Source organism: Panicum virgatum, chromosome 6N (assembly GCF_016808335.1).
Source record: "Panicum virgatum strain AP13 chromosome 6N, P.virgatum_v5, whole genome shotgun sequence".
Classification (NCBI taxonomy): Eukaryota; Viridiplantae; Streptophyta; class Magnoliopsida; order Poales; family Poaceae; genus Panicum; species Panicum virgatum.
Genome location: NC_053150.1, coordinates 46,009,487 through 46,037,386, shown reverse-complemented (window position 1 = coordinate 46,037,386; position 27,900 = coordinate 46,009,487). Strand labels below are relative to the sequence as shown.

Here is a 27,900-nt window from a genome sequence, read left to right as displayed (position 1 = left end):
GAGGAGCTGCCTCGTCGTCATGCACATCCTCGTCCCAAGACGCAACAACTCGTCCTGGCGGTAAAAATGGTGCTGCGCGCCGAGAGTAGCAGCCGCAGGTAGAAGATGAGCCTATCCAGGCTTCTTTTGGGACGGTGAAAGGAAAGAGGACGATCACTAAATGACAAAAGTTCTGCTTCACTCCTGAATACGTGAGCTTCAGGGAACACTACTACATAAATTTTTTTGTGGCGGGCATTTTTAATTTTTAGAAGTGGTTATAGCAAATACCTCAAACCAAAGGTCATATAAAATAAAATATTTTCAGAGACGGTTTTGATGCCTGTCTCTGTTAATTAAATAAAAAAATCATCAAGCACATTGAGCCCATCAAGGCCCGCCAAGCCCATCTGAGCTGCTGCCGCCGCTCGCGGCCGCGCGCGGGCGGGCCCGCGCCGCAGCCGCCCGCCCGCGCGCGGCCGCTGCTCGCACCGCCGGCCGGATCCGCTCCGCCGCTCAAGCAGCGGCAGCTTCGCCCCCGGCCCGCGAACGCCGCCGCGCGCGGGCGACCGTGCCGCACCCGTGAACGCCGCTCCCCCACCGCACCGCCGCCGCAGGCGCTCGAGTTGTGCCCGCCGGATCTGCGCCGCTGGCTCGTAAACGTCGCTGCGCGCGGCCGACCGTGCCGCGTCCGTAAACGCCGCGCCGCCGCTGCGGCCACTGGATCCGCCGCACTGAGCGCGGGAGGGGAGAGAGAGGGAGAGAGAGAGTGGAGGGAGGAGAGAGAAGTGCGAGAGGGAGGAGTGCAGCTGGAGTTGAGGGTGGGTTAGGGTTTGATTCGTTTATTTTGGTTTTTATTGGGCCGATCCATTAAATAAGATGGACCTTTATAACATGCTCCGCCTCTAAAATGCTAAAAAAAGTCGTTGTTAATATGTTTTTGTAGTAGTGGGAGTATCACGCCTTTAGCTTCCATCAACATGTCAGGATCAATCTCCACCACTAGAGTTCGTCCGACGGTGAACAGCATGGGTGGGCACATATCCGTGTGCGCAAAAAAAAAACTGCACGTAATTTATGCAAGGTTACAAATCATTTTCCTTTGTATATGAGGGTATATTGTTTTGTATGAACTTTCATGATGTATTGACCAGCGAGAACTCATGTTCAAGGTACTTTTGTCTTGCAAATGTTACAGCTTCGTCACAAATAAAATTCAAACATGAGGTAGCATTGTTACCTCAGGCAAGGGCAACAGGGTGAACAGATGGGGCCGAAGAGATGACTGGTCCCTCTTGTGATAATGTTGAGGAGGGGTGTTTCTTTTACACTCCATCGATTTTAATAGAAATCAAAGCACAGGGCATCTGCCAAGGTCGCTGTCCAGCTACCAAGAACTATCCTCGACACTGTTCTGCCGTTCTGCTCCAGCACCAGCCAATAGTATTTTCCTCTCACACCACTCCAATAGTATTTTGCTCTCACACCACTCCAACAGTATTTTTCTCTCACACCACTCCAGCAGCAGGCTCCAGCACCAGCACAACGAACAGCCAATGTTGGTGGAAATTTTGTTACAGATTCTTTTCCTTCTTGGGTAGGAGATCTACCTCACGTTCGCGCCCTACTCTTGAGGTCAAACCAATTCTATGGTTCATTGTCAAGTCTCGTAGAGAACGTACTACTGCTTGTACAGTTGTACCTACTACCTAGGATAGAGAACGTACTACTGCTTGTACCTAGGATGAGGTTAACAAAAAAAAGGCTTAAAAAAAGTCTCGAAGAGAACTCGAGCTTGGAGTATTTTCGGGATCTGCAGATCATCGATATCGCAAACAACAGGTTCAATGGTGCTTTGCCCACGAATTTGTTTCAAATTAAGCTCAAAGTTCATGACCCGCCCAAGCCCAACAGCTTCAGCTTTCTCGCTCCCGAAGCTCATCGGACGGCCCAAAAGACGCAGTTCTACTTCTCCACCAATCGGCCCATATAAGAACTCACCAAGCTCCAGACCAGCCCACATAAAGCCCAAATAACCTTCCAGCCCAACACGCGAGACGAAACCCGGCTCGGCCTCTCACGCACGAAAGCCCGAAACCTAAGCACGCCAAAAGCCACGCCGCCCCACAGCGCAAAACCCCCGCAACCCCACCTTCGCATCCTGCCCGTCGCCTCGCCGTCGAAATCCACGCCGGCGCAACCTAGGTCAAGCCTCCGCCCCCTCTCCCCCGGCTCCGACCATGTCGGCGCCCTCCGACCCCGCCGCGGCCGCTGGCCAGGCGCCCGCCCCCGCGGCCGCGTCGGCCGCCGCTTCCTCCAGCAGCGGCCTCACCTTCAAGCTCCACCCCCTCGTCATCGTGAACGTCTCGGACCACCACACCCGCGTCAAGGCCCAGGCCGCCTGCTCCGGGGACGGCTCCTCCTCGTCCGGGGCGGCGGCGGGGCAGCCACCGAGGGTGTTCGGGTGCGTGATCGGGGTGCAGCGCGGCCGGACGGTGGAGATCTTCAACAGCTTCGAGCTCGTGCTCGACCCCGTCTCGGGCACCCTCGACCGCGCCTTCCTTGAGAAGAAGCAGGAGCTCTGTAAGCTCGTACTTGAGTCTTGGGGTTTTCTAGGGTTCGATGACCCTCGGAATTCTAGGGAATGATAGGGTTTTCTGGGTAGTTTGATGAGTGCTTGTTACGATTGTGGCTGTGCAGATAAGAAGGTGTTCCCCGATTTCTATGTGCTGGGCTGGTACTCCACTGGAAGCGATGTGCATGACACTGACATGCAAATCCACAAGGCCGTGAGTTTTTAGAACCTTTTCTTCAAGTGATTAATCTGAGAAACGGCGACATTGGGCTTTGGCATTTAGTGTTTGCTCGTGTTATTTATGAAGAAAATGCGTGTTTCATTTAATCTTAGTATAGTACTTATTACTGCTAATGGCAAGTAGCACCTAGGAATTGTTATTACTATGTGGTAGGCCTATTTTCAGGTGCCTACTAAAACAAGAGAACAAACTGGCTTGATGCTTGTGGAATCTGGGAATTCTATCACTGTAGTATTGTAATTGGTGCTGAAGCAGATGGTTAGTAACCACTACTGCTGATAACCTAATAATGTACCCTATTTATGCTTCTAATAAGGCGCTCTTGAAGTTTCACATTTAAAATTAAACAGAGTAATACTGCTGCAAGATTAACAACTGAAAATGTCGCATCACTTACAATTCTCAAAGCCTAACTACAAGGCAAAATTATCTAATTAGAAATCAGAGAATACTTTTACCAATACCTTTGATACTGCAGACTTTCCTTAATCCTAAGTTTCCCACTTATGCAAAAAGAATTATGTATTGCCTATCTCATGCCAGCAAAAATACATATTACTTACTGCTATGGAACATGACCTGAATGAAATGGGCGATATTTTATTTTGACTTGAGAATAGTTGAGGAATTGCTTGTCAGCATAGATATTTGTTTGATCTGCGATGTATATGTTCAGTTGCCTCTGCATAACCTTCTTTTACATGTATTATTATCCAGTTGATGGACGTTAACGAAAGCCCTGTTTATCTACTATTAAATCCTGCAATCAACCTCTCCCAGAAGGATCTCCCTGTGACTATCTATGAGAGTGGTAAGCTAATATAATCTAAAGTTTGGAACCATTGAATGTATGGCAACTTGCTTCTCCTGATCTTTGGACCATAAATCTATTTATGCAAGGATTTTATATGTGCTGCATTGACTATTGGCGCTTGATTCTTGGTTCACACCAGTTATGCATGCATGTTACTCCGAATCTGAGCATCTTAGATCACGAAGTCACTCTGACATCCTAGTATTGCTCTTTAACTTCTTAGTTTAGAGCCATAAAGGATATTTATGAAGTGAGACGTAGATGTAAATATAAAGTAGATAATCTCTCTGCCTTGTCATTGTGTCACACTGCTTTTTCCTTTTTTTGTAAATGTTCATTTATTTACTTGAGTGGCAAGGTTTTTACGTTGGCTCGCCAAGCCTTAACACAACCCTCCTCCTTTACCCGGGCTTGGGACCGGCCATGGCGGAGTTTCAACTTGCTTGTTGATGTTGTTCATTTATTTACTTGCTATCTACTATCTTTGTTGATGTTGATGTTGATGTTGTTCATTTATTTACTTGCTATCTACTATCTAGTGATCGTAAAGTTCCTTCGCCATGTGCCAATATGTAGCTACATTAGTATTAGGTACTACCGTACTAGTATAACATGGATAGCCCTTCAACTCTTCTCAATATATACTTAAAATCACTTGGAATCTTTTCAATGTACAAAGTTCTTGTCTCACTGCCTTTTTTTCATATTGGGCTCTAATCCTTCTTTATTTTCTGTAATTTTAAGAGTTGCATGTCATTGACGGGAGTCCTCAGCTCATCTTTGTCAGATCAAATTATACCATTGAGGTGTGTGTGTGTGTGTGTGTGCTCTCCTTGTGTTTGTTAGCTATATAAGTGTTCTTTTTTTAACACTGCTAGTATGCTTGATCTAAGACTGTGGAGGCTGAGAGGATATCTGTAGACCATGTGGCCCATCTCAAACCATCTGATGGCGGCTCAGCGGCAACTCAGTGTAAGGATTCTTCTTTTAAGCCTCTTAAGGCAAAGCCAGAGGGATGCCCCTCCCCTTGGTCTAGTGTTTTTTTAACCATGCTGCCCAAGGTAATATTTCTGGACAGAATTATACTGATGGATGCATTCTACAGTGGCTGCTCATCTTACAGGAATACACAGTGCCATCAAGATGCTCAATAGCAGGGTCCGAGTTATCCATCAGTATCTTGTTGCCATGCAAAAAGGTCTGTGCATATGTGAAGTTGTATGAGTGCTTTATCCAATGTTCTTATGGCGTCGCCTAGGCGACAAGGCGCTCCCCTGTTTTGGCCCGCCTAGGCGTCACCTTAGCCCGCCTAGGCGGCTAGGCGGTGGTGACTCGCCACAACTCGCCTTAACGCCGTAAGAACATTGGCTTTATCTTTCACTAGTCTTTCTCATGTTTCCTTTCATCTTTAAACCTATCCTTTAGAGCTTTAATTGCTCAAATTTATTAATGGCCCAATCTTTTTCTTTGGCTGCAGGTGATATTCCAGTGGATAATTCGCTGCTTAGGCAAGTCTCAAGCCTTGTAAGAAGGTTACCAGCTATGGAATCACAGAAATTCCAAGATGACTTCTTAATGGTATGCTAAGTTTATGGCTACTCATCATACACAAAAGTCCTTTCTCTTTCTATATGGAAAGGCACTTCATCATGAATACCATTTCTTAAAATAGATAATCCTTGCCAGCAAAAATAGGTTATCTTTAATTTTTTCTAGGTTTTGTCACAATATTTAGCACTGCATGTGTAATTATGATGATATAATTCATTCTTTCCAGGAATACAACGACACTCTCCTCATGACTTACCTTGCTATGTTCACTAACTGTTCAAGGTATGCGGTCACTTCTTGGCCAGATTTTTTTTTGTTAATACATAAATTCTTTGATAGCCTAGATCATTCTTCGCTTGAAATTTTACTCATGTTATCAAAATTTTTAAATTTGCAGCACAATGGACGAGTTAGTTGAGAAGATCAACACAAGCTATGAGAGACCTGCAACCAGGAGAGGAGGGAGAGGTGCTTTCATGTAGCTCACTTGCCAATCAGTTACTGCTGCTCTCATCTGTGGAGATTTTTGGAAATACCTTCTTGTATCCTGAGGCAATTTTTTGCATGCAATCTATTATGCGGTATACGGCTGCTCTAGAGTTACTTCAAACTTTCTAGACAAAAATGATGATTTCCTCGATTCCGTGCCAAATGCCACTTGTGCTGAAGCTGGTCTGTAAAGCTCATCCTCTCCGTAGTTATTCTATTCAACTCGCAAATGGATATTGATGCTGGTTTGCGATGTCACTATGGTTAGCAAAACTTGAAACCATTTCTTGTCGTGCTCTCAATGATCTCGTGACATGTTGAAAACTTGAAGCCTGTTGCTGTGTCGGAGCAGTTTGATGTGCTCATATAATCGATAAGCATGGCAGAACACAGCTTGATGTGATCTCAATGATCTAGTGACATTTTGAAAACTAGAGGTTACATCAGAATGTTATAAGCAACACTTAAGGAGGCTTTGTTGTAATTGCCTAGCTGAACAGCTGTTATTGTTCACAAGTTCACAACTTAAATTATAGTCCATAAAGGGGAAAACAAACTCAACCCTGAATTCTCCAATAAAACTTAGCAGGTATGCAATGAATGGATCTTCATCCTATAAACTTATCCGTAGGATCTCAGTGATCTTGTGACATTTTGAAGACTAGAAGTTACATCTGAATGTTCTAAGCAAGGCAAAAAGGAGCCATTGTTGTAATCAACCAGCTGCTGGCGACAACTTGAATTATTGATCATAGGGGGTGGGGGTGACTACCCAGAGTTGTCCAATAAATCTGAGCAAGTACGCAATGAATTGATTTTCAGTGTAAACAATCACTTCCTTTCAAAAAAAAAAAATTGTAAACAATCACACAAACGAAACTTATCAAGTACATAATGAATGGTTTCTTATGGCCTTATCCTCCGTACGTAAGAAGCAACCTTGACTAGATGGTACTAGCTAGTTTCAGACGTGCCTCTCAAGTCTCAACTCAATTCTAGAAATCAGAGTTACAAATGAGAAGCGAAACCACTTCGATTCAACCCAGAAGGAAAAAAAAACAAACTTTTTGCTGCATTGCAAGCAATAACACACCACAATACTAGTTTAGTTTTGTTAAGAATGAACAGAACATTACAACATAAACTCGAATGACTAAACATTACAACATAAACAAATATCCAGATGGCACTTGTTCCTGCAGCCACAGATTGTTAATCCTAGGTTAGCTTTGTTAAAGAATGGACAGAGCATTACAACATTGACTTGAATGGCATACATCTACTGAAGGTAACGAATATCAGGATGGCACTTGTTCCTGCAGCCCATGTCGCACGCGTTGCCACAGATTGTCAATCCTGGCTTCCGCTCCAGAAGCTCTGCAACCATTGGACTGCAGCCACGACGTTGCACCACATTCTTCCCGATGCCAAGCCACCGCAGGCCTCGAAACAATGGTGGCTCAAAATGTCTCAGGAAGTTACGAGACAGCTTACTGCAGTAGGCTAGATCAAGCATTCTCAGGGAACATTTACTGGAGTCGCGGCCTATAGAACCTAGCACCTCGAGAGATGAATCAGTAATGAGGAGGCAGTTCCGCAGACACAGGCTGTTTATCTGCTCACAGTTCTTGGCGATCACTGTCACAGCTCGACATGATATTCGTGGTACATTCCCAATGTCAAGTGAGACTAAAGTTTTGTTGATGGTGCCAGTCCCACACAACAGTGAAGCTATTCCATTACTGCCAATCCTTCTGCACCCTCTCAAGCACAAAGAAGATATCAGGCACCTCCCATTCCCGAGTGCTGATAAACCAGCATCAGTGATGTCAGCTCCAGCAAGATCCAGGAGAGTTAGCTTGGGAAGCTGTGAGATGGAAACCAAGCCAGAGTCTGCAATGCTCTTGCAACCCGAAAGATCAAGAACCTTTAAGTTAGTGCAGGGTGCGAGAGATATTGCTGTATCACTTGTTAGGAGAGCACAATTAAGCAACCTCACTTCTGTGATATTTGGGGCTGCCTTATCAAGATCAAGGCACGCCAAGTCTGACAAGCACAAGCCGTTACTAACCTCAAATTTCTTCAGGTCCTTGCCAGAATGGAGAAGGGCTGCATACCCTGCATCGCTTACTTTAGAAAACCCACTCAATCTAATGGCTCTGAGTTGCTTGCATCCTTCAGCAAGCATCAGTATCCCAAAGTCGTTCACCCGTCTGAAGTCACAGTAACGACGTGTCAGAGATAAATGTCTCAAGTTGTGGCACAAGCCAAGTGCTTGAAGCCCGACATTGGTCAAATCTTCAGGCAAATTTGGTTGGGTGACAGGTTCATCTTCCAGGCAGAGTTCAACTAAGTTACGGATGTTAATGGTGATCAACATAACAAGTTCATCCGTTATTACGTCGAGAACTAAAGAGAGTGATTCCAAACTGTCAGTGATGTGTTTTGTCAGAGATGTGGTTCTAGGGAAGACCATCTTTGCCTGCGAATGAGACACAGGTTGCAGCAACAGTTCCTTGAGGTTACTAGGAAGAAAAGGCAATCCAGTCTCGGAATCAGCAGTGTGTGGATCTAGCAGAGGGAACTTCACCCAGAGAGTCTGTATTAAAGATTGAAAAAGACTTCTTAGACCCAGCAGGCAAATTAAATGAACTTCTTCCAAAAGCTCAATATCATTATTGAAAGGCTGTGGTTAATCTTATCTTATGCAATTTATTCTATACTTGGTCAGCAGAAGATACTGAAACCAAACAAATATTTGAATATACAATATTGGCATATTGCTACAAAATGGCCATGTTTTTATGTGAGGAAGAGCATAATATTCGTACAGAACAAATATTTCTCACCTCCAAGCAAATGCATCCCGCATAGATAGGTGCTAGGCAAATACTGAATCCAGAATAACGAGAATATAGTACGTCTGGAGCAACTGCCACCTCCAGCTTCAGTGATCTGAATTTAAATACAGGTTAAACCATGCTCTAACTTCTCATCATGTCTCACAACATGTATTTCTATTACGACACTTGCAACATGTATTAGCATAACATTTACTCTCTATGGCTTGAAAACAATGGACCAAAACTAAGTCATTAGTATTATAATTCCATTTCACCACAACAGCCAACTAGAATAAACTGGGCAGGGCATAGCTCCTGATATTTCACCATAACAACTAACAAGAATAAACTGGGCAAGGCATAACTCCTGATGCAATCTTCTGAAGAATACATTCGCTTGCATACAAGGGCATAGACAATAACCAATTAACCATACCTTAAATTGCGGCATCTCTCACCAATAGCCATAAAGAAGCTCATCGTGAACGAGCACTTCAGCAGCGAGAGCTCGCGGAGGCTACCCTTCGCGATGACAGAGGCAGAGGAGTCGTCGAGGAGGCTGCAATTGACGGTGAGGCTGCGGACCGCGCCATTCCCCTCGAGAATCCTGCTCAGGATCGCGTTCGACGGAGCAAACGCCTGCGATAGCGAGCGAGCAAACCCCAGCGTTCAGGGGGAACCGTTTGGGAGGTACGGCGGGACGGGGGGCGCGGAGGGCAGGGCAGGGAGGGGAGTCTCACGGAGAGGTCGATGGTTGTGATGGTGGAGATGGCGGCGGCGGCGGCGCCTTGGAGCGCTCGGCACGACGCGGAGGCGGAGCAGGCGTCGTCCACCTCGAGCCGGCAGAGCACCTCCACCAGGAGCGCCTCGGGGAGCCTCTCAACCAGACCTCCACCTTCAGAGCTTCCGGAGGCCTCGCCGCGGGTGCCGCCTCCGTCGCCGCCGCCGCCGGCGGCTCGAGGTTTCTTCTCCATGGCGTGCTCCTCACCGTTTGCTTTCGGCCTTTCGGGCATGGAGTGTGGACTCTGGAGTCTGGATTGGAGAATTGCGGATTTGTGGATAGAGCCCACAAAAGCACGAGCTTATGACATGTGGGCCATCTGGTTGGCATTTGGGATAGGGAATGGTTAATGGCGAGTTGGAAACCCGGGAATCATGGGACGAGGGAGTTCATTCCATGGTGGAATAGAAGGATGGGTATTTGGGAATGGAGTTGGACCGGGCCGATTTGGGACGGGTTTTCCCTGCAGTTGGCACCCTGTGACCCAACTGCAGAGGGACCGCTTCCCCGATTTGGGGTTGTCTAAGTCATCATTTAAATTTTATTTGTATATTTTTTATGAGTTTAGATATTTAAAAATAATAAATGTGGATTTTCTTTGAAGTCCAATTTATAAAAGTATATACTCCTATATGTTATGAAGTATGAACACTTTGTAATAACAATTACTAACAAAGTAATATTTCAACATGTGTGCTTGTTGATCGTGTTGATTTCCAGAAGACCAGAACATCACATATTTATGACAAAGGTGAGTGCATTGAATGCATGTTTCGCCGGCAGTAATACCATAACAGCAATATCATAACAACAGTAATTCCATAACAGCAATACCATCACATATGTATGTGAGCGTACGCCATCTTTGTAACAAAAAAAAAAAGACGAAGAAGAAGAAGAAAGAAAGGTCATTTACATGCAATACTTTAAAGTTGCAAGGGGATGAGGTGAATGCTTTTGTTATCAAAATATTTCTTGGCATTGTATTATTATCGCATCTTACTTTTCATATAATATGCAACAACGATACAGTGCCAACGTTATCAAGCATAAACTAGGACATGACCACAGATCAATAGAAATTTTAGAAGATGAAATTTTTATTTCACAGCAAACACAAACAAGAAAGAGCCCAAAGAGTGATCCTGGAATTTACAGGTGCAGCGACCCAGCGAGATGATAGCACTGTCGCACTGATACGCAGCTTCACTGTCTCAGAACTTCAGTAAATGGCCACAGTACGAGAGCTAGCAGTATACAGCCACGCTACAAGGCTTTTGCATACGAAGAAATATACACCGGATGTCCATTCCATATCCGCCCTTTCCCTTCAAGGCTTCCAAATAACAGAATAGATGGGGTTTTCTGAATGCCTGCCTGCAGAAAAATGGGAAGGATAACTAAATCGATCAGAGCAAGTTGTTACCCTGCAAATTAATGTGTGCCATTGTACTTTAAATGGACCATTGAACATGAAGACTAGGAAATGAAACCGTGCTCTCTTTTTCTGTAAGAAGTGTTTCAGTGAACTAGGAAATTTGCATGCAGAATGGCTACGTCGAAAATAAAGCTACAGAGAATATCACTGGAACACTAGAGCATCATTAGCATTTCACTGCCTGTGTATAGTTGAGATTTTTTTTTGAAGAAATGTATAGTTGAGAGTAATTGTTGACCACTGGACGTAAATAACTAGATATGAGTATGACATGTCTGTTGTGATACCTAGTTGAGTTGTCTATCTCAAGTTGACTAATAACCACTTTTCTCCTACCTCAGGTCATCCAGTCATTTTGAATTCTGATGGCGATGCTCCTCGAACGTGTACAATCCCATCCCACAATTTCCAGTGCCATATGCTTTCTTTATTCGTTTCCTTCATCTTGTCTCCATCCAGTCAAGCATGTCAAATACTGTCAGAGACTGCAAGCAGCAAAGAAAGAACACAAGGTCGTACTAGTGCTAGTATCAATTAACATTGAAAAAAGGGTCTTAAAAGGGCTAGTTTATCAGCTGTTTTTTTCTAGAAGGATTATCAGCATGTTATAATGGGATTTCCAGGATGGCAGGATCCATGTAGTTTGTTTCAGGAATAGTGAAAACCATTTGGGATTTTTAAGACAAGCACTAAGTAATGTTTTAAGCCAGGGTTTCGTATAGATAAGATAACCCAAGTTTATTTCGTTTTGTTTTTACTTTCAGTTATTCGCTGGTATTTCACACCAGAATGCAGGATTCTGTTCTGAGAGGCTGAGGTTACTTATGTGAAACTTTCTAAAAAATCTAAAAAAATAATGTATAGCAGATAGTAAAACTTTGAGCTACACGATTAAGGGGATAAAGAGCAAAAAACATGATAAATTGTGGATTTCAGTGTGATGATGACAGAAAGATAGGTGCTACGTCATATTCTAACCCAACAAAATAATCAGAAAAGTAATGTACAATTGCCCATGACATGTCTATCATTTCAATCAATTAAGAATCACAACATTCACATCATATCACATCTCCTAGGTGCAAAAACTTCACATATCCAAGAACTATAAGAAGTAATCCTAGCTAGATTACTATATTTTACTTTTACTTTTAGCAATACACATTAATAACCAATCTGAACTGATGCGTCAAAGAGGTGGATGCATCAAGTAACATGCTACATCAGATACATTTAAGCCATCCAGTGACTAGTAGTAACGCTGGTAACTGAAAACTGGTATGATCAGTTACAAATTAGAACAGTGTTGTCAAGAAACTTGATACTTTTAACAGGAAATATATGGCTAGTAAAAAAAGGAAATAAATTCAAATCATTTGGTTTACATCACATGCCTTTTCAACGAAGTCAAAAGAATTATCTATTTTACGGTAGAAAAACTTTGAGGCATAAAAAAATGTCTTGTTCTAACGAGTAGACAATCTTCTACTTTGATGAGATGGCAAAATGGGAAAAACAATATAACAAGATCAGGTTTTCCTAAGCATTGTTTGGTATATTGCACAGAATACTTCATTACTTCATCAACATTCACAGCTGGGTTTCGAAACATTCTTATGTAGTTATGAGTTATGTTCAATTATTTTGAACATAAACTTCTTTATGAAAATTTCAAAACATTAGACAATGGAAAGTACAGTACAGAATCTTCAGCTCTTAAAATCTTTGCCATTCATGATATTTCAGCTAGAGGTAAGGGCTCTCTATAACTTATACTAACTTTTTTAAAGCAGAACAATTGCTATCTGAAGTCCGAAAGGATGTATCATTATTCAAAACTCCATCTACCTCATTTCAACTTGACTGTGAAAAAAAAAGTGATAAAAGAATGTCAACAACAACCTTACAGTTACATGTGGTGGATTTACAGCAAATTTTTCCAATCCGGTCATCAACTTATCTTCCGGTATTCCCATGAGACAATATGTCTTTGAAGACCTTCATTTCATCATCTGAATATGAAGGTTTTCTCCCAGCAACCAACATCATTATCTCTCTCGCATTCCTATCCTTTGAGATTGCCATGAGGCCTTTCAACAGTTGGACAATTGTAGTGGCACTGGGAAACCAGTTCTTCTCCATGCTATCCTTGCACAACCTGAATGCCAAATCAAAGTCCCTTTTCTCACAGAGGTAATGGACCATTGTCTGGTAAACCTTATTGTTTGGCTTGCATCCTCTTCCGTGCATCGCGCCAAACACCGTCTTGGCCATCTCATGCTCACCCATCATGAAGAAACCCTTGATAATTAGATTGTATGAGATCTCATCTGGTTTGATCCCCGCTGCATGCATTTTCCGCACCAAATCATTTGCCTGCCACCCCCTTCTCCTGTTAATCAGGAATTGGATCCTCACATTGTAGCTAGCAAGTGTCGGATTGCAACCCCTCAACCTCATGAGATTCCACAAACCATCCCCAATCTCACGCTGGCCACAATTATAGAACGCAGCCATGAGCGTCGTGTATGTGATGACATCTGGTCGCACGCCTGCCTCCTCCATCTTCTGCATAGCCTGGTAAGCCGCACGCAATTTCCCCATATCGCAAAACATCTTCACCACCGTGTTATATGAGATGTCATCCAGCTCAACACCATACTTCTGTGATCCCTCCTCAAAAAGACTCAGGGCCTCATCAAAGAGCCTTGCTCGTAGCAGGACCTTCATGGCGGCATTGAGCGACTTGGCTGTGCGCGGGCATCCGTACATCTCCATCTCCTGGAAAGTCCGCAGGGCGTGGTCCGGCATCCCGGCCTTCCCGTAGAGGCCGATGATCCTGACCACGAACCCTTCGCGCCTCCCCTGGGGCAGCGCCTTGTGCTGCTCGAGGATCTCCTCCACGAGGTCATTCCGTCGAGCAGCTGCCAGGCGCGCCACCGTGTCCTCGAACGCGAAGCGGTTCTCCACCAGCAGGCGGTTGTGCGCATTGGCCCTGAACAGCTCGTACAGCCGCTCCGGGTCCAGCTCGTGTTTGATCCTGAGCAGCAACGGCTGCTGCTCCTCCTTGGCGGCGGCGGCAGGGGAACGGCTACCCTTGGAGGCAGAGACCGCGGCGCGGCAGGCAGCGATGGTGGGGAAGTCTGGTGGATGTGGGGAGTGCGCGTGAGCGGAGGAGAAGGGGTGGCGGCCGGTGGGAGGCCGGGAGAGCCCCGCGGCGATGACGGTGAGCGCGACGGCGTCGAAGGCGGCGCACAACTTGCGGATGGCGCCCAGAGAGAGCATCTGGATTCTGGTCTCGCTGGATCCCGGGGCGAGGAGCGGCGGGCGACGCAATTCTAGGGCGCGGCGGCGGCGGCGGCCATTGACGTGGTCCCTGGGGGCGGCGAGGTGAAGGAGAAGGGGAGGCAGTTGTGGGCGGCGGCGGCGGCTGAGCTGCTGCGTGCGTGGAGGCGCGACGCACCGTTCCGTCCAGCGAACTCGCGAGCGGTGGGCGAGAGCCCACGGTTTTCCGAGCCAGAAGGCTGGAAATGGCGGTTTTTTTATTGGGTTTTTTTTGGATTTCTGCCATTACAATTCTCCGACTTTGGAAGAATGTCATTACTTTTTACGTTATTTGAAACTTGCCATTAAAATTTTGCAAACCTCACAGACCTGCTCTGATCTACGCTTGCTACGTCTCTGGGCCCACTGTCAGGGCGCGTATTTGCGTATGCGGACTGTATTGCCCATCCTCTTCTTCTTTAAACTGTCCAGTCGGCTCGAGCCGACCCCACTCGCCTCGCCTCGCCTCGCCTCCTCCTCCTCAGACTCGTCTTCTCCCCTTCTCCCTTCTTCTCCCGCACGCCATTGCCGTCTTTGCCTGCTTCCCCTCACCGGGTTCGCCGCCGACGGCCTCCAAGATTTGGCGGCTGCTTAGTCGAGGATGAGTTCGAAGCAGATCTGGCGGCCGCCGTCCACCGGCTCCAGCTCGACGCAGAGGCCGGGTCAAAGCCCGCCGCTGCCCGCACTTGAGGATTGCCCTGGTTGCCGCATCGAGCTGGTTCGGATCGTCAGCAAGCAGCCGAAAACTTATGGGAAAGCTTCGTGAAGTGCCCTAACAACATCAAAGTAAGTCGTTTTGTGTTAAATTTGTGTGCAATTTCGGGTCTCTTGTTTGGTGTTCATGCCGCTAGGGTTGAATGTGATGCAGGATGACCCAACAACCTGCGGCGTCATCATGTCCGAGGCGCAATATGCTGCTTACTTGCGCAACCCAGGGGAACTTCCAGCTCATTGGAAGAAGTCGATCCCTCCCAGCTTCGGAGACCTTGGTGGTTGTTGTGATGACCGCATTTTGGAGATGAAGCAAGAGCTAGATGCACTGAAGCTGAAAGTTGATAGTGCCGTGGACGGGTTGTGGGATCTGAAGGTGCAAATGCAGAGGTTGAAATCGGAATCTGTTGTGATAGCAGCAGTTTGTCTAGGTGTAGGTTTGGGTTGTATTGTTAGCAAACTGTGGTAGTCTGGAACTGGTCAATTAGGTAGCCCTCTATCTTTGCAGTTGTATGAAAATTTGAATAGAGATATTGAATGAAGGGTAACCTTTGAATGAATGCTATTGTATGCATGGGTATGACAATTTCAAGTTAACAAGCAACACAGAATTTCAAGTTCAACCTGACCGCGAATTGAAACTGACAGTGAAATAGCATACAGAAATTCAGGGAAATAGCTTGTTCAAGTTCACAAGCAACACATGCCATGACAGGCACACACAAAAGCATTAGGAGCTTTACAAGCTTGTTCTAGGTTTCAAGCATTACAGGCCATGATAGGCACACACAGCTCCAATTCACAGTTGCAAAATCAAATAGGTCCAACAGCATGAACTTCAGTGTCCATCACCAGAAATTAGGTCCATCAAGCTTCTGACTAGGCTGGAGGAGCAGCAGCATCCCTTTGCTGTCTGTTCTTGGCAGGTGTTTTCTTCTTCTTAGGGGTCTTCTTCCTCTTTGATGGCTTCTTCTTTTTGACAAATGATGGCCCAGTTGTGTCTTCAGTCCTCTTCCTGTACAGGATTTACAGCAATGACTTAACCCATGATTTAAAGCAAAAAATGCATCCTAAATAATTTAGAGCAAGGATTACCTTTTATTTTTTGTTGGTGCTGTTTCTCCATCCTCTCCAACCATCTCAAGTTTGCATGTCTTGGCAAAGTGACCAAAACCTCGACACCTTGAACATTTGACTTTCTTTTTGGTGGCCCTTTTCTCTAGGCATCCCCTTTGCCTTTGAACCTTCGGCCTTCCTGGTGCTCTTCCAAGCAAAGGTGGGTAAACCTTAAATCCAAGATCAACTTCTGGCCATTGGGATCTGTCTGGCATTGCCTCAACTCTACCTTCATAAGCTGCTCTGAACTTTGCAACTGAGTAATATTCATGCACAAAATCAGCAATTTGCAGACCTCTGTTGGACAGTATCCACGCCAAGGCATGCTTGCATGGCTTGTCAGTTACCTGCCATTCCCTGCATCCACAATTCTTGTTTTTCAGATCAACTATGTGTCTTTTCTGGTTATTCCAATCATCCAGCAGTGTCACCTCTGCGAAGTCATCATCACTGACTTTAACCTTAACAACTTTGAGGTTATTGCTTTTGAGGTTCAAGTCCTTCATTACACCAGGTAGGATTCCATCTCCCCAATTCTGTGCCAGCTTCTTTCTTAGGTACCTTTTATCCATTATGAGCTCTCTAATCCTGTCAACTAGCTCATGGAGATGAAGTCCTTTGAATTCCTTGATCTGAGCATTAAAGCTCTCAGATACATTATTAGTTAAGTAATCACATTTGCTATACTCAGAGAAGCCACATCTGTACCATATCCTAGGATGATTTTGCTGCAGGTAGTCTATTGCATCAGGAGCAAACTCATAGATTTTCTTCATATGCCACTTGAACATGCCCTCTGTGTAGTTCCTTGCAGCAGGATACAAGTGATCAGTGAAAACGTCTCCCGTGTAGTACTTCATGAAGTTTTTGTACATGTGACTTGCACACTCCCTGTTTTCAGCATTGGGGAAAACAGCCCCAACAACATTCTCTAACCCTTTACAGGCATCTGAACATATCACTAGACCTGGAGGGTCTCCTATGACACTGTGCAAATTGTCTAGGAACCACGTCCAATTGTCCTCATTCTCCGCATCAAACACCCCAAAAGCAATATGATACAACCAGTTGTGCTCATCAACACCTGTTGCTGAAGCCAATTGCCCAGTATACTTTCCATTAAGAAAAGATGCATTTACTCCTATAAAGGGTCTACAACCAGCTAAGAATCCATCAATGCATGGCTTCAAAGCAACAAATATCCTCTTGAACCTATTCCTCTTACCAACCTTCTGTACCTCTATCTGTACTCTACTTCCAGGTGAACTTATTTCTAGTTGTGCTGCCCAATTGTACAGAAGTTGAAAGCTTTCTTCATACTTACCATGAATTTGCTCCAAGGCTATCTTCAAACCAGACCAAGCTTTAGAGTACTTCAGCTTAATTCCAAAGTCACCCTCCAACTTGTCCTTTGCATCCTTTGCTCCCTTTGTTGGGTTGTTCTTAACCCACTCTCCAAGCCTGTCTGCACACCAGCCTTGACTGGCCATTTTCCCTTCTCTTAGCTTGGTGGTAGGACAATTGTGGGGAGCAGGCAGCACTTTGATGTACAACACAGTTCAAAGCAAGACAAAAATGTTAGATGTTAAGAAAGGGTAAAGAAATGGGTACCAAAGGACAGGACAGAATGATATGTACCTGTACAGTTTTCTTATCAAAAATGGTGGAAGCATGTATGCGCCAAGGGCATCCCTCTGCTGCACACTTTGCTATGAACCTTGACTTGTCAGTTTTGTAACCAGGAGTAGCAAACTCAAATCCAGTCTTCACAGCATAATGTCTTATGGCTTTCCTAAATGCAATGATATCAGGAAACAGCTCCCCTTTCACAATTTTGGGATTCTCAGAATCATGCAATACAGTGACCTCGTTAGGATCAGCATCATCCACCTCTGCCTCGACATGGAAAAAATCAATATTAGGATCATCGGTGGCATTAGAGTTAGCATTGCCAGATGGCTGTGGATGTGCAAACTCTGGTGGCTGTGGATTTTCAGCATATGTGGCCTCATCATCAAGTCCCACATATTCTTCTTCGTTGTCAAAAATATCTGGTTCTCTATCACACTCTACCTCATCAGCTGCCTCTGAATTTTCATGAGCAGCAGCTGGCCTGACTATAGGCTGAGTGGGACATCTAGTGGGTGCTTTACGAATGCCATGAGTGCCTAAAACTACTGCATCATCAGGTGCATCATCAGGTGCATCAGCAGGTGCATCATCAGGAGGAATCACACAGAGAGGCTCCAGTTCATCAAACTCATGATCCTGACAAGTAGATCTATCAAATACACCTACTACAACCTGGCATGTTATCTCTTCCTTATACATTTCAAACAAATCAATCATTTGTATCTCATCAGCTAGTCTGGTATCCTCATTCAATCTTTTGTCATAAAACCAAACAGTGGGTAACTGGTCAGTGCATAGATTCAACTCGGTTGCCAGATGTTTCAACAGCAAGTCTAACGTCAGTGACCCATACTCAACATCCCACTTGAAAACTCGCCCTTTTGTGTATGATTTTCTACCACTAGCGTCTTTAAGCATGAACCCTTCGACTTTTACCTCTACCGCAAACATCCCATCCCTAGGCAGAAGTAAAGTCAAATTCATCCCCAAATCAACACAACGTGCACAAAGCAAATCAGACGCCTAAATCGCCAACTAGACTATAGAAGAATGCAGGTTGGGTACCTGCTACCGCTGTCCCCCATCGCCGCAGCACCAGTGGAGGCGCCTGGCGGCGCCAAGCCGGCGCTTCCCACCATCAGGGTGCCTCCATCCCCGCCGATTGATGCGAGGTTAGGGTTCCTCTCAGTTGCCGCCAGTCCTTGTCGAGGAAGCCTTCAATCGCCGCCGCGAATCACGCCGCCGCCGCGAATCACGCCGCCGCCGTCAATCTCTAGGGTTAGGGTTTCGGTGGTTTGCTCAGGGATGGGGAACGGGAGAAGACGAGTCTGGGAGGAGGAGGCGAGGCGAGGCGAGTGGGGTCGGCTCGAGCCGACCGGATGGTTTAAAGAAGAAGAGGAGGGGCAATACGGTCCGCATACGCAAATACGCGCCCTGACAGTGGGCCCAGAGACGTAGCAAGCGTAGATCAGGGCAGGTCTGTGAGGTTTGCAAAATTTTAATGGCAAGTTTTAAATAACGTGAAAAGTAATAGCATTCTTCCAAAGTCGGAGAATTGTAATGGCAGGAATCCAAAAAAACCCTTTTTATTTTTATATTTTTTATTTTCGTTTTTTATAAAAATTTATTTTCGATTTGGAAATTTACAGGAATATACCTCGGCCGCCCCGCTGCCGGGCGGCCGGCCCCCCAGGCCGCCCGGCAGCGGGGCGACCGGCTCTCCCACCCTTATATAAGGGTTGGCTAGTCCCTCCCACCCCTCATTTGCATCACTAAAATTCCAGAAACCAAGAAAAAAGAGGGAGGAAGGGAGGGAGAGAGGCGAAGCCCTACCGGATTTTCGAGCCGGCGACTGCAGGTAACCAAAATTCTTCTACGCTTTACAAATAGATTATGTTGTAATTATTTTTATTGAAACAGTAGATTAGCAATCAATTTAATATCATGATTGTGTGTCCAGATATGTCGAGCAAGCTTCGTTTTCAAGTTCATTATGGTGACTAATATATTTCTCATGATGTGTATGGAGTAGATCTATCAGCTTTTGAATGAAGAGAGTGCGGAATAGATAAACCCTTAGAGAGGAGTTTTGGTTCCATACGCAAATGGCTTCACGAGATATTCAATGTGAATCCAAAGACTCATTTTCTAACCGTTCAGACTGTGGGACGCCCGGCAGCGGGGCGGCCGGGTATATTCATGTAAATTTCCGAATCGAAAATATATTTTTGTAAAAAACGAAAATAAAAAATAAAAAAATAAAAAAACCGCGCTGGAAATGCTGGGCTGAACCATAGTGGGGCCCAGGTATTGTGTGGGCCTCGAGCCCAGCAATATCTCAGCCGATAGTTTCTTGATGGGCTTTCTGGGGGTGCATCGGGCTACATTTTAAAAATGGTCTATCATCGGCCCTGTGAAGTACAGTAGTAATGACTTTCGTCTTGTGCCACATGGCAGAGATTCTTTTCTTTACCTTAACACCAGGAGCACTGCCCTTTCATAGTTTTTCTTATATAAAGACAACTAAAACGCCTCGAAAAATGAAGATTGCTGCAATATGAATTAAAATAAGTTATTCGAAAAATATGAATTTAAATAACAATAAACAAATAATCTCAAGTTGTCCTACCCCGTGTACTCACGAAAACTAAAGGATAATTTCTTTTATCTGCCATTACAATTTTGTATGGTCTCTTATTTGTCACTGACAATGACACAGATGGACTCTAGATGCTATTCATACATTGATGGCAAAAAAGGGAATGCAAAATTTTGCAACGGCACATATAGAATCCCTCAATCTAAAAGTGAGGATTGATGTTTTGCTTCCGAGCCAATCTGTCTCGTTTGCAAACCATATCCACATGACCACATCCTTGATCTCAGGTCTCTGCATGATGGCTACTTGTTTTCCTCCAGATTATCCATGCCATTAGATCTAATCCCATTTTTGCCGGCCAGATAAGCAAGGATCCGATGCCACGTACGTAACAAAGCCAAAAGAGAAGAAGAAAAACATAAATCAGGAGCGCCATCAAGTAGCTGGACAGAACTGTTTGCCGCAGATAAAGCTCTTTGCTTTGGCCTTTGTTGGATGCTAATCATGCATGTAGTACATCATTACACGTATGGAGATTAGGAGATAACTCTTCTATAATGAATAATGAGAATGAAGAGCAAGTGCTGTATTTCTTAAAGACAGATCAGGGGACAAGCTTGTAACACCCCAGGTGTTAATCACCTTTCATTAAGGTTAATCACGGAATTAACGTGATCATTGTCATTAAATATGCATGAGCAAAACCACTAAATAAAAATTCTGCTAGCAATTTAACCTATGTGATTAGGAGTTTATTTTAAAATGCTTCCTAATAATGGTTCGAGCCATTTAGGAAATTACATAATGTTAAAATGTATAAACATGGAGAGAAGTAAATTCCAGGTAAAAATATAGTTGTGAATGTCAAACAACCCAATTTGGATAATGAAATAAGTTGTCCGAAGAAAATCAAATCGAATCCTAGTTTAAACATCTAAACACGTGAAACGATGAGTTCAAGTATGGTTAGAAATTATGCTTCAATTATCAGATGATAAGAATTTGAATTCGCAAAAATTTATGTCGGTACCTTGTAGCAGGGATACTCACTCTTACTGCGGCAGGGCAGGACCCGCGTAGTTGTCCATAACTACGCCCAAAGGAGCAGAGCAACCGGACCCCATGGGACAGACCCTTACCTCCTCGGGCCAACGGCCCGGACCCGCTTTCCGCTTGGGGACAGGTCCGGAGACGCTATGTGTCCCAGAGGAAGGGAAGCTCCGAAGCTGACAGCCAAGGCCACGGACCCCCTATAGGGGTCCGGGACCTCCCGCGTCCATCCGGACCTCCCACGCGGAAGAACCAACGTACTGCCGGGGGGGGGGGTCCGGAGCCGCCACGTGCCCCGGAGGCACGGGCGCGGGCTCGTGCGCGAGTCTTCCGCTGGAAGACTCGCCCACCCACCGCATTTAATGCGGATGGTTGAGGCGTGCTCTGTCGCCGCGGTATGCGGGATAGCCTTTGTCAGGCCTCACTGTGCACCGCGTATTACGAAGGTACACAGTGCAGCCGCCTGTGCCGCACCCGCGCAGAGCCGTCTGCTGCATTAATTAGATACGACCGCACGGCACTTTTCCATCATGCCGCCTACGCCGCAAGCTACACGGCCCGTTCAGCTACGTGGCAGGCGACGCCGCAAGCTACGTCTGGCGCCGTTCCGACAAGACAGCGCCTGGGCATGCTGAACGGGGGACTCCAGGAGCAGGCAAGGGAATCCAGGAGAGAGATCTCCTTTGCCTGCAATACATAGTGTATGAACAGTGCGTTATTTTATACTACATCGTTGGGCCCATCTGTCGGGGACCCAGCAGCCATGTACGCGCCTCCCTTGAGATATAAAAAGGGAAGCGCTCGCTGTACAAGACAAGCTCCCGAGATCACACACTTTGGCTCACCCAAGCTCTTGCAGACCCTCTCGAGACAAGGCAATACAACACATAGTGGACGTAGGGTATTACGCTCCGGCGGCCCGAACCACTCTAAACCCTTGGTGTTCATCGTGTTCATGAGCCAGATCGAACTGGTCGCTAGCTAACCCCCGAGTACACACCCTCTGGGCTTAGGCGGGTGCGTTCCGCCACCCGGCTGTGGTTTGCCACACCACCACATTTGGCGCGCCAGGTAGGGGAATTAGCTGGTTTCGGTTCATCTCTTGCTCGTCTCCATGGTTCGGGTGGACGACATGGAGATGACAGAGGGTGTGGCGTCCTCCACGCCACATGCCTCTCGTGTTCCTGCTCGAGGGGCAATCGTGCCTGTGGAGCAGCCACCGTCGGCGACGGCGCGCGTTGCTTGTCGGCAGGAGTCAGGGCGCCCGTCAAGGGCCCCCTCACAAGCCGCGAGCGGCGGAGCGCTGGCGGCGGCCAGGGAGTTGCTTCGCAACCCTCCGGCTGCTGCAGCCTCGCCAGACGCCCTAAGGCAGTGGCGGGATGACGTTGACCGTCTCCTCCATCTGGCTCAGGCCTCCCCCAGTTCCGCAAGGACTGGGCAACAACCTCCGCCTGGCAATGCGGTGGTGCCCTACCACCGGCGACAAGGCGGTGCGTCGGCATCCGTGCGCTCCCCCACAGTGAGGGGTGCACGGACAGAAGACCTGCGGGCGGAGCTCAACCGCAGGCGTGCGGGTGAGGATCCCCGCATCTCCGTGGAGAGGGCGCGAGAGCGTCGTCTCAACATTGAGGGCCGCAACCTCAACCCCGACTTGGACGTGGTAGCACCCAAGCCTCCGGTGAACGCCCGGATCCAGTCGGGCGCCCCGGTGGCTGGAGTGGGCTGTGCTGTGCTGGTGAACCACCTCCGCGCGGTGGCGTGGCCGTCCAAGTTCCGCCCACACCTGCCGGAGAAGTACGACGGTACCACTAACCCGTCGGAATTCCTGCAGGTGTACGTTACCGCCATCACAGCGCCTGGTGGTAATGGTGTCGTCATGGCGAGCTACTTTCATGTAGCCTTGACTGGGCCAGCCCGGACTTGGCTCATGAACCTTACTCCTGGGACGATCCAGTCCTGGGAGGAGCTGTGTGCGAGGTTCACTGCGAACTTCGCCAGTGCATACCAGCAGCATGGTGTGGAGGCCCACCTCCACGCTGTGAGGCAAAAACCCAGAGAGACGCTCCGGGCCTTCATCTCGCGCTTCACCAAGGTACGGGGTACTATTCCTCGTATCTCTGATGCATCTATTATCACTGCTTTCCGCCAGGGGGTATGTGACGAGAAGATGCTCGAGAAGCTGGCGACGCACGAGGTGGAAAGCGTTACCACGCTCTTCTCCCTGGCAGACAAGTGTGCCAGGGCCGCAGAGGGCCGCGCATGGCACTCAGCCCCCCGAGATGGAGACGCCAAAGCTGGTGGCTCCGCTGCTACAGCTCAGGGCGGTGGCAAGAAGAAGAAGAACAAGAACCGGAGTCGCGGGGAGCTGCATCCTGGCGGACCAGTCGTCGCAGCAGCGGCGCCGGCTGTGGTGCCAGCAGCGGCGGCAGCGGCTGGGGGCCAGAATGCGCTTGGCAAACGCCCGCGCCCACAAGGTGGCGGCGGAGGTTCATGCCCAGTGCATCCCACCGCTCGCCACAGCGCCGCTGACTGCCGTGAGATCCAGAAGTTCGCGAAGCGGGTCAGTGGGCGGCGTGAGCAGTCCTCCAAGGACGGCTCACCCCCTCCTCGCCAGCGGCCTGGTAAGGAGAAGGCCTCCGACAGCGGGGCTGCGGCCGGGGAGAAAGAGCTGGGGTACCAATCCCCCGCTCGGGAATTGAAGGGCGTGTACCACAACTCCGACTCCGACTCCGACAACGGCGACCGTCGCAAGAAGCTGTACATAATGTACGGCGGAAGCTGGGAGCTAGTCTCCCGGCGGGATGTGAAGACCCTTTGCCGAGAAGTCCTTTCGGCGAAGCCGGGGGTCCCGAAGGCGGTGCCGCATCAGAGGTGGATGAACACCACCATCTCCTTCGGGCCATCCGACTGCTCGGAGAATATGGCCGGGGCCGGTGTACTACCTCTAGTCACCGCCTCGGTCATATCCAACGTGAGGCTTTACCACGTGCTGATCGACGGCGGAGCCGGCCTTAACGTCATCAGCTATGCAGCATTAAAGCAGCTGCAGATCCCAGAGTCCAAGCTGACTCCCTCTCGCCCATTCTCCGGAGTGGGCCCACATCCGGTGTTTCCTCTGGGAAGCATCACACTGCCGGTCACGTTCGGGATCGAGGAGAACTTCCACACAGAGAGCGTTCTGTTCGATGTTGCGGAGGTGAACCTCCCGTTCAACGCCATCATTGGCCGGCTGGCACTCTATCGCTTCATGGCCATTGCCCATTACGGGTACTTGGTCTTGAAGATGCCTTCCCCTGCCGGTGTCCTCACCGTGCAGGGTGACCGCACCGCTGCCGTCGCTGCAGTTGAGAGGCTGCATGCTCTGGCGGCAGAGGCTGCACGTTCCGAGGAGGACCCATCCCCCTCGCAACCCAGGGCGCCTGCAAAGGCACCTAGGGTTCAGCCGTCTGATCCGGACGATGTTCCCGTGAAGACGGTGCAGATCGGAGCAGACTCCACCAGGACCACCTGCATCGCGGGGAATCTGGAGGAGAAATAGGAAGACACGCTCATCGCTTTCCTCCGGGCAAATGTGGACATGTTCGCCTGGGAACCGTCACAGATGCCCGGGATCCCCAGGGAAGTGATTGAGCACAATCTGAGGATCTACCCTGACGCCACGCCGGTGCGCCAGAAGCCTCGGAAGCAGTCCGTGGAGTGGCAGAATTTCATCCGTGAAGAGGTCCGCAAGCTCCTACACGCTGGCTTCGTCGAGGAGGTCCACCACCCCGAGTGGTTGGCCAATCCGGTCGTCGTCCCAAAGGCCAACGGGAAGCTTCGGATGTGCATCGACTACACCAACCTCAACAAGGCATGTCCTAGAGACCCCTATCCTCTTCCACGTATCGATCAGATCGTGGACTCCACCTCCGGGTGTGACCTTTTGTCTTTCCTAGATGCATACTCTAGTTTCCACCAGATTCAGATGTCTAGAGAGGATAGGAAGCATACTGCTTTTGTAATAGTGGATGGGCTTTATTGCTACATTGTCATGCCGTATGGTCTGAGGAATGCCTTACCCATGTTTGTACGAGCTATGAATAAAACTTTCTGTAATCTAATTAGAGATATTGTTGAGGTGTATGTCGATGACATTGTGGTCAAGACTAAGGTAGGATCAACACTAGTTGAGGACCTGTCCCTCGTCTTCGACCGACTACGCGCCACGCGCACGAAGCTGAATCCCGAGAAGTGTATCTTTGGCGTCTCGGCGGGGAAGCTGCTGGGTTTCCTGGTCTCACATCGAGGCATCGAGGCAACCCCCGCCAAGATCAAGGCGATCGAAGAAATGAGGCCTCCTGGTCGCGTCAAGGATGTCCAGAAGCTTACTGGATCTCTCGCCGCTCTCAGCCGCTTCATATCGAGGCTAGCTGAGAGGGCCCTCCCCTTCTTCAAACTATTAAGGAGGTCCGGTCCATTTTCTTTGACCGAAGAGGATGAACAAGCCTTCCAGGAACTGAAGCGGCATCTCACCTCACTGCCAGTATTGGTGGCACCAGAGCCGGGTGAGACGTTGTTTCTATATCTTGCTGTGTCTGCGGAGGCGGTCAGCATGGTGCTGGTCGCCGAGAGGGCGGAGCAAACTCACCAGGGGGACACCAGGGTCTCCCCGGCCAAGGATGGTGAGCCGGACCCCAGACACGGGGGCCCGTCAGCCTCACCTCTGCCTGAAGCTCCGGAACCCGACCAAGGGGGTCCGGAGGAGCCTCGTCCCAGTGGGAACCCAGAACCGCTGGGGGCCCAAGGACCTGACAAAGCGGACAAGGGCGAACCGGATCTGGTCACCAGGGTCCGGACCATCCAAAAGCCAGTCTACTACGTCAGCGAAGTCCTACATGAGGCGAAGGCCAGGTATCTTGAGACGCATAAGCTTATCTATGCGATATTTATTGCATCCAGGAAACTGCGCCACTATTTTCAGGCACACCAAGTTGTCGTAGTAACCTCTTACCCGTTAAGAGCGATCCTGCACAACTCCAACGCCACGGGCAATATCGCCAAGTGGGCAGCAGAGCTGGCTGAGTTCCAGCTGGACTTCCAGCCTCGCCATGCAATCAAGAGCCAGATCCTGGCTAATTTTATAACAGAGTGGACTCCTTCCCCAAGCAATTCTGGGGGTCCGGACTTCAGCGCCGGACCCCCGGAGCCGGAGATCAGGACACCAGTCTTCACCGAGCCCCACTGGACACTCTACATCGACGGGTCCGCCCGCGAGAAGTGGGCCGGAGCTGGTGTGGTCCTCATCGACCCAAACGGAGATCAGCTGAAGTACATGGTGCACCTTGAGTTCAAGGCCACCAACAACATGGCGGAGTACGAAGCCCTGACCTTTGGCCTGACACAAGCCCTCTCTCTGGGGGTCCGGCAGCTTCTGGTGAAGGGGGATTCTCTGCTAATCATCAAGCAGGTCCGAGGGGATTGCAGCTGCAACAATCTCCAGCTCGCGGCATACCTCATCCACGTGAGGAAGCTCGAGAAGGACTTCGACGCCTTGGAACTGCAACATGTTCCCAGCAAACTCAACTCAGCAGCAGATGATCTCTCCGCGAGAGCATCTACCTGGGCATCCGTGCCCGAGGGCGTCTTCGAAAGACGGCTGCTGAGACCTACCGCCCAGCCTGCCGAACTGGGTGAAGGGGATCAAGCTAGCACCTCGAAGCTAGCGGTCCCGGCCGCATTCCACCTATGGTGCCTGACCTGGGCTGTGTGCTCTGTTGAGGATCCTGGAGACCTCATAGAGCCACCCCCATCTGCTCAGGGAGCTCCCAATGCATGGATCTTCGAGATTCAGGGCTACCTGAAAGATAACATCCTTCCTGATGACGATGTGTCCGCTGAGCGCATAGTCCGATTGGCTAAACGCTACGCGGTGGTAGAAGGGGATCTCTACCGTCGTGGCGCCAATGGTGTCCTCATGCGGTGCATTTCCCAGGAAGAGGGTCGCGAGTTGCTCGCGGAGATCCATGAAGGCGAGTGTGGAAGTCATTCCTCATCTCGCACGCTTGTTGGCAAGGCCTTTCGGCATGGTTTCTACTGGCCAACAGCGCTCCAAGATGCGACTGAGCTGGTAAAGTCCTGCAAAGCATGACAGTTCCATGCAAAGCAAATACACACACCGGCTCAAGCTCTGCAAATGATTCCGCCCTCATGGCCATTTGTCGTATGGGGTGTGGATATCCTGGGGCCTTTCCCCCGGGCCGTCGGTGGGTACCGGTTCCTCTACGTCGCCATCAACAAGTTCACGAAGTGACCGGAGGTTACCCCTGTCGTGAATATCACTAAAAAGTCAGCAGTCGCATTCCTCAAGTCCATTGTGTGCAGATTTGGTGTCCCAAACCGCATCATCGCGGACAACGGGACCCAATTCAAAAGCAGACTCTTCCAAGAGTACTGCGAGGACATCGGAATCCAGCTATGCTTTGCGTCCGTGGCACATCCCCGCAGCAATGGGCAGGTTGAGAGAGCGAATGCAGAAATCCTCAGGGGACTCAAGACCCGCACCTACAACTGCTTGAAGAAGCATGGCGCCAAAAGGGTCGATGAGCTTCCGTGCGTACTATGGGGCAATCGGACCATACCCAGCCGAGCCACTGGGGAGACTCCATTCTTCCTGGTCTACGGGGCTGAAGCATGCCTTCCCCCAGAAATTCACCTGGGCTCACCACGGGTCCAGGCTTTTGACGAATCTATGCAGGAGCAGCAGCGGCGTGACGATGTC

The 27,900-nt window shown here is 48.3% G+C and overlaps 4 protein-coding genes across 5 annotated transcripts; 1 reads left to right on the top strand and 3 right to left on the bottom strand.

The window, feature by feature from the left end:
• Positions 1–2,107: 2,107 nt before the first annotated feature.
• LOC120679455 (COP9 signalosome complex subunit 6-like) lies at positions 2,108–5,951 on the top strand. The gene is made up of 9 exons (XM_039961041.1): positions 2,108–2,562; positions 2,680–2,768; positions 3,513–3,606; positions 4,354–4,415; positions 4,503–4,581; positions 4,715–4,807; positions 5,087–5,187; positions 5,387–5,442; positions 5,558–5,951. Exons 1-9 carry the CDS (start codon positions 2,220–2,222, stop codon positions 5,640–5,642), a joined length of 1,002 nt encoding a protein of 333 aa, XP_039816975.1. The 5' UTR covers positions 2,108–2,219; the 3' UTR covers positions 5,643–5,951.
• Positions 5,952–6,685: 734 nt separating this feature from the next.
• LOC120678360 (F-box protein At-B-like) lies at positions 6,686–9,553 on the bottom strand. The gene is made up of 4 exons (XM_039959504.1): positions 9,233–9,553; positions 8,929–9,131; positions 8,499–8,604; positions 6,686–8,248 (listed from the first exon to the last, which is right to left on the bottom strand). Exons 1-4 carry the CDS (start codon positions 9,503–9,505, stop codon positions 6,929–6,931), a joined length of 1,902 nt encoding a protein of 633 aa, XP_039815438.1. The 5' UTR covers positions 9,506–9,553; the 3' UTR covers positions 6,686–6,928.
• Positions 9,554–10,228: 675 nt separating this feature from the next.
• LOC120678361 (pentatricopeptide repeat-containing protein At1g80150, mitochondrial-like) lies at positions 10,229–14,208 on the bottom strand. 2 transcript variants are annotated; one of them, XM_039959507.1, is made up of 3 exons: positions 12,614–14,202; positions 11,048–11,196; positions 10,229–10,650 (listed from the first exon to the last, which is right to left on the bottom strand). In XM_039959507.1, the coding sequence occupies exon 1, from the start codon at positions 13,994–13,996 to the stop codon at positions 12,668–12,670; it is 1,329 nt and encodes a 442-aa protein (XP_039815441.1). In that variant the 5' UTR covers positions 13,997–14,202; the 3' UTR covers positions 10,229–10,650; positions 11,048–11,196; positions 12,614–12,667. The 2 variants fall into 2 exon arrangements, with proteins under 2 accessions (XP_039815441.1, XP_039815440.1); XM_039959506.1 differs by having other exon boundaries at positions 11,048–14,208.
• A 1,417-nt stretch (positions 14,209–15,625) lies between these two features.
• On the bottom strand, positions 15,626–17,352 carry LOC120678225. Its single transcript, XM_039959370.1, has 3 exons — positions 16,210–17,352; positions 16,033–16,118; positions 15,626–15,761 (listed from the first exon to the last, which is right to left on the bottom strand). Exons 1-3 carry the CDS (start codon positions 17,350–17,352, stop codon positions 15,626–15,628), a joined length of 1,365 nt encoding a protein of 454 aa, XP_039815304.1.
• Between the last annotated feature and the right edge of the window lie 10,548 nt (positions 17,353–27,900).